The sequence below is a fragment of the Heloderma suspectum genome, chromosome 7 (genome assembly GCF_057233095.1).
Source record: "Heloderma suspectum isolate Gila_16-S chromosome 7, 16-S_ref, whole genome shotgun sequence".
Lineage (NCBI taxonomy): Eukaryota > Metazoa > Chordata > Lepidosauria > Squamata > Helodermatidae > Heloderma > Heloderma suspectum.
In genome coordinates this window covers 21,195,395-21,201,423 of record NC_139464.1, presented here as the reverse complement: position 1 = coordinate 21,201,423, position 6,029 = coordinate 21,195,395, and the positions used below count along the sequence as shown (strand labels likewise).

Genomic DNA, 6,029 nt, shown 5'->3' with positions numbered 1-6,029 from the left:
TATTTATAGTAACAGCATTGACCTAATGTGTTCAGAACTTTTCATGTGCCCAAAGCTGTACTCTTCAAGAATATCAGCCTGATCTTCTAGAACAGGGTTCGGCAAATGTTTTCAGCCATGGGTGCATTCGGCATGTTGAGAAACTGTCCTGCCACCAGAGGCATGGCGAAGGACAAGTAACTTGACCAAAAGACTTGAGAACAAGGCAGAGGTGGAGTCTGAGCCCCAACATACTAAACAGCTCCTTTGAACCCTCAGTTTGCTGTGCCAACAGAAACCTATTTCACAGCAATCCCAGCTGCCATGAAGAAAATGTGTTAATTTTTAAAATGCTGGGGGGTAGGGTACCTTGGTAGGTGCCAAGAATGGTGCCTGAGGGCACACTGGTTGGTGCCCACGGGCACGAAGTTGCCTATCTTTATTCTAGAATATTATACGTCGTATGGTAACATAAGGTTTACTTAAATATTTAACGAACAAGTGTGTGTGTGTGTGTGTTTGTACTAGAAATCAAATGCAGTATTACTTTAGAGGTAGTAATGAACCTAAAATGTAATTGGGACAAGAGCAATTGTGCTCTGCATTATACAAAACACCAAATCTTTAGAAATGCTTTAGCTGAAAAAAATGAAAAGCTGAAAACATACATTTATGGGGCCCTGGATGTATGGGCCTGCTCAAGGGCTTGTATGAGTAGAGTTACCCAAGCAGGTAACTCACAGGGTTTAGTTCTTGTTCGCCTGCACTTTGATAATAGATAACAAATGTAACATGGAAAACAAGGGCATCAGGGAGAAAGATTGTAACCTACCCTCCCTCCCATGCTGGTTTTCTGTGGACATCCTTTTTCTAATGGGAAGTATTAAAGTATGCAGTGCCCTGAAGTAAAAACAAAATAGCCAGATCTGAGCTGCATCATGTGATTCAGCTGACTGTAGCTTATGCTTACACTATCTGCTTAGTTAAAGATACAAGAATTTTTCCATCTGTTATGTGGCGCAGCCTGTGTATTGTTCCTGGCTCATGCTGCCTTCTCATTTCCCCCCAGCTTTTATACAGCCGTGAGAGTATGACTGCGGCCACCTAGTGCACAGCTAGTTGTGTGAATCATAGACAGTTATATAACACGTTCATGTCTTAATAGGGAAAGGGGTTTTGATAAAATATTGTTCAGCTGTATATCCAAGGAAAAAAGCTATTAGAGTATGTTTCAAAACAAATGCTCATGGTATCATGTACAGCAATCTTTCCTATTCTGAGGTGTATTGCATTTGTATCGCATAAGCTTTTATCTCCATCTCACCCACCCCATTCAGAAATGACTAGACTGTTATTCCCAGCTGTGAGAGGGCGACTACTACTGTATGGCCTATACTTGCTGCAAGTATAAGCAATATCATAAGGCAATATATAATGTTATTTTGCCTACTGGAAGTCTGGCTGATGTCCCTAACTAACCCTGTAGCTTGCCACATTTTTTTTTTCTCTGCTACGATCAGGTTAAGAAACTGAGAGACTCAATAAGCCAAGTGTGTATCTGGATTCACAGCTTTGTGTACAATTGGGGTGTGCCATCAGTTCTTGATACTGTTGTGTATTTGTGTGAAAGACTGTGCAAGAGCAAATTATGTCCATGTCTTCCTTTGTGCCCCTGCTAGCTTTTTGGAGACTGCCAACTGAAGTGGAACTTCTGTATGTCTTTACTACTCTTGCAACAAGAGCCATTCCTTACAGCCCTGTGGCAAAAGCTGCATGTTGACTTTCTCTTTATACATGTAGAGGAGAGTCCCAAGAGAGAGAAACTGAACTCTGAGAAGTCTCTGAGAGTGTAGTACTTGTGGAAAGGGACATACCTGTCTTCATGAGCTCTGTGGTGCATGAACTCAACAAGTTCTCCTGCTTAAAACTCAACCCAAACAGCAATGAAAGTTCACGGGGCTTTGTCATAAGACAAAGAGAAATGGGGACTTTCCAAGGGTGCAATCCAATTTATACTTAGCGGGAGTTCCCATTGAACTCAATAGGACTCACTTCTACATACAGAGGCTTAGCATCGGGCTGAAATGCAGCAATTTCTAATGCACCCATTAGGGAGAAAAGCAACAGTTCTGTGACAACTTAAGGACTAACAAATACATTCCTTGCATGGCCATTTGTAGTCCAGAGCCCATTTTGCTACATGTGTTGAATTCAGTAGGACTAACTCCCTGGATTTTCTCAGTGGGAAGACTGAGTATCAGATGGCAAACAGTATTAAGCAAATCAGCCCCTAGAGCAGCCTTCTCTCACGTGGTGCCCTCCAGATGTGTTGGGCTGTATCTCTCATCATCCCCCGGCTAGGTTAGGGAAAGCTGCTTTAAAGCAGTAGTAGGGTTTTTATAAAGTCAAGACTGAATTTCTTTGGCTACCCTTTCAGTCACGGTTGTCATCCTGTTTCAGCAAAAGAGGATTTTGCCATATCCTGGCATGGGCTGAAAAGGATCACTGGCTAATTGATACAAATCAGGCTGTTATTAAAAGGACTGCGATGGGTCCTGTTCAAATGTTGGTAATGCTATTTATCACATTCTGGCTTTCTAAGGAGCATGGCACCATACCTAGTTTGTGTGTGTGTTTTAAAAAAACTTCAAAACAACTCTGAAGGTTAGGTTGAGGGGATCATGGTTGATCCAAAATCACCCAAATGAGCTTCATGGCTGAGCAAAGCAGGGTCTCTTCAGACCTCTTCTGAAACTCTAACCATTACAACCCACTGGCTTTCTATTTACAGTTGTGGTGATTAAGCTTTCTCTTTGCAGTTAGAACTGAGGGGTGGGATGGGGTGGGAGTAACATTAAAGTTACAATCCTATGCACACTTAATTGAGAGTAAGCCCCATTGAACTCAGTATGTTTTCTGAATAAACATGTTTATCCTTGATACCTTCAGTGGTGCTGCTTCAGTACTCTGAAGATGGGAACAGTTACTACACTCCAACCATAGCCTTCTCACTGATCTTTCTGGCTTTACTGCAAGTGGGTTCAGAAGAGAACACTTAACATCCCTGCTTTGCCATGAAGGTTAGTAGGTGACCTTGAATGGGATCACTCAGCTTAATCTATCCTGTTGTTGGCAAGATAAAAATAAACATAAATTTTCAGGCAGGGTGTATGTGTGTATGCATGGACAGATGCAAGAGCCTAAGGTTGCGAAGAAAACGTTGCAAAATGCACAAAAATGAAGTCTCGTTCCTCCTTAACCTAGCAGAATTAGACTGCAATCCTATAGTTACCTGGGAGTAAATCCATGGATGTTAATACTTGTGACTAGACATGTATAGGAACAGTTATAATTTTAACAGTGCCAGCTTTTGCGTGTGTACTCAGCCCCACTCTATTGAGCGGGGCTCAGTCCTAGGTAAGTACATAGGGTTGTAGACTTACAACATAACCGGATGCATACTTAGCGTGGCTAATTGCTGTACTTTACAGAAGACAGTCCTCTATTTGAAGGTGTCCAGTTCAGTCCAACTCTGGTTTAAAGTCAAAGAACTATAAGAAGAGGAGAGCAAGAGGGGCATTGAAGTTGCAGATTCACATTAGCACCTGGAGAGCAGACAAGCCGGCTCACAGGTCATTTAGTCAGCTCTTTGCCACTATGGTCTTGTATTTCTGAGTTACTATGTCTAAAATGGCACTTAAGCATATAAATTTGCATATGCAAATGTTATGCAGATTGGTGCCCCCTTTTCTCGTTTTTGGGTGATGAGTAAGTGGCCACTCTTAATTTACTCAGACGTAAGTAAATCCCAGGCAAAGTGTACGTGTTCACGATTTACACAACGTAGTCTTTAAGGTGCCACAGTACCCTTGCTCTTTGTTTCAACAGCTACCTTTACATTTGTGCACACTTGCTTACTTGGAGGAAAGCCCCATGGCTATAAACGGGCCTTACCACCCGGTTAATATCGGATCGGGCTGTTTTATCAAGTCTTTAGCAATGCAGTCCAATACAGGTCTACTCAGAGGTAAGTCCCATTGAGTTCAAGTCAATAGGATTGCAGCCGAAATCCTGGCCTTTGGCCGAGCGGCCCGAGCACCCACCGTTTCAGATGCAAAAGCCAGACCAAGCCTACAAACGATCTCTTTTGAACCGCTGAAGGGCGCAGCTGGGGGTCGGCTTTGCTTATACAGTGCAAGCGGAGCAAATCATCGCCCCTTACAAAGCTCCGCAAAATGCTTTTGCCCGGGGAGGATCCTGAAGGTGGAGGGATGGCAGGAAGGGGAGGAGGAGGAGAAATACAAGAGGCGTAAGCAGGAAGCTCTGAAAGCAGATTGCCCTGGAAGGAGATACGGGGTTGGATTTTGCTCCTGCCGCGATCATGGCTTCTCGGAACCCGGGGACGGAGTTGGGTAAGGAGAAGGCAGCGGCGGCGGACTTTGCTCAGGCTGCAGCCGCTTCAGTGTGCTCGTGGATGCAGGAGGGGAGGGGAGGCTTTCAGGACCATTTTTTTTGTTTGTTCAGTCGTGTCCGACTCTTCGTGACCCCATGGACCATAGCACGCCAGGCCTTCCTGTCCTGCGCTCTCTCCCGGAGTGTGCTCAAGTCCATATTCATTGCATCGGTGATGCTATCTAGCCACCTCATCCTCTGCCGTCCCCTTCTCCTTTTGCCTTCAGTCTTTCCCAGCCTCAGGGTCTTTTCCAAGGAGTTTTCTCTTCGCATTAGGTGGCCAAAATATTGGAGCTTCAGCTTCAGTATCTGTCCTTCCAATGAGCAGTCAGGTTTGATTTCCTTCAGGATGGACTGATTTGACCTCCTTGCAGTCCAGGGGACTCGTAAGAGTCTTCTCCAGCACCACAGTTCGAAAGCATCAATTCTTCGGCGCTCAGCCTTCCTTATAGTCCAGCTCTCACAGCCATACATTACTACTGGAAAAACCATAGCTTTGATTAGACGGACCTTTGTCGGCAAGGTGATGTCTCTGCTTCTTACTATGCTGTCTAGGTTGGCCATAGCTTTCCTCCCAAGGAGCAAGCGTCTTTTAATTTCATGGCTACAGTCACCGTCTGCGGTGATCTTGGAGCCCAAGAAAGTAAAATCTGTCACTGCTTCCATTTCTTCCCCTTCTATATGCCAGGAAGTGATAGGGCCAGATGCCATGATCTTCGTTTTTTTAATGTTGAGTTTCAAACCAGCTATTGCACTCTCCTCTTTCACCCTCAACAAGAGGCTCTTGAGATCCTCTTCACTTTCTGCCATTAGGGTGGTATCGTCTGCATATCGGAGGTTGTTGATAATTCTCCCAGCAATCTTAATTCCGACCTCTGATTCATCCAACCCGGCATTTCTCATGATGTACTCTGCATATAAGTTAAATAAGCAGGGTGACAATATGCAGCCTTGTCGTACTCCTTTCCCAATTTGGAACCAATCAGTTGTTCCATGTCTGGTTCTTACTGTTGCTTCTTGACCCTCATACAGGTTTCTCAGGAGACAGGTAAGGTGGTCTGGTACTCCCATCATTTAAGAATTTGCCAGAGTTTGTTGTGATCCACACAATCAAAGGCTTTAGCATAGTCAATGAAGCAGAAATAGACGTTTTTCTGGAATTCTCTTGCTTTCTCCATGATGCAGCGAATGTTAGCGATTTGATCTCTAGTTCCTCTGCCTCTTCGAAACCCAGCTTGTCGTCATCTATATTTGACTATAGATCGCAGCTGACCATGCGGTGTTACGCGTAGTGACTTAATCCCCGCTGAGCGCAACAGGGTCTGCAACCTGGTCGTTGCGTGTGGGATCGCAGCCATGCAGCACCATCCACTTGCACCCACCTGTATATTCATTTTTCATTCCGGCCTTTTGTTCCCAAGGACATATCTTGTTCAGTCGTTACGTCGTGTCCGACTCTTCGTGACCCCATGGACCATAGCACGCCAGGCCTTCCTGTCCTGCGCTCTCTCCTGGAGCATGCTCAAGTTCATATTAATTGCATCGGTGATGCTATCTAGCCATCTCATCCTCTGCCGTCCCCTTCTCCTTTTGCCTTC

At 44.7% G+C, this 6,029-nt stretch overlaps 1 protein-coding gene across 1 annotated transcript in view; it reads left to right on the top strand.

Moving 5' to 3' along the window:
- The first annotated feature begins 4,310 nt into the window (after window positions 1–4,310).
- Window positions 4,311–6,029, top strand: part of DERA (deoxyribose-phosphate aldolase) — a 69,313-nt gene continuing 67,594 nt past the window's right edge. Inside the window, exon 1 of the mRNA XM_084809238.1 lies at window positions 4,311–4,391. Within this exon, the coding sequence (XP_084665364.1) occupies window positions 4,361–4,391 (31 nt within the window). The 5' untranslated portion in view covers window positions 4,311–4,360. The remainder of the gene's footprint in view (window positions 4,392–6,029) is intronic.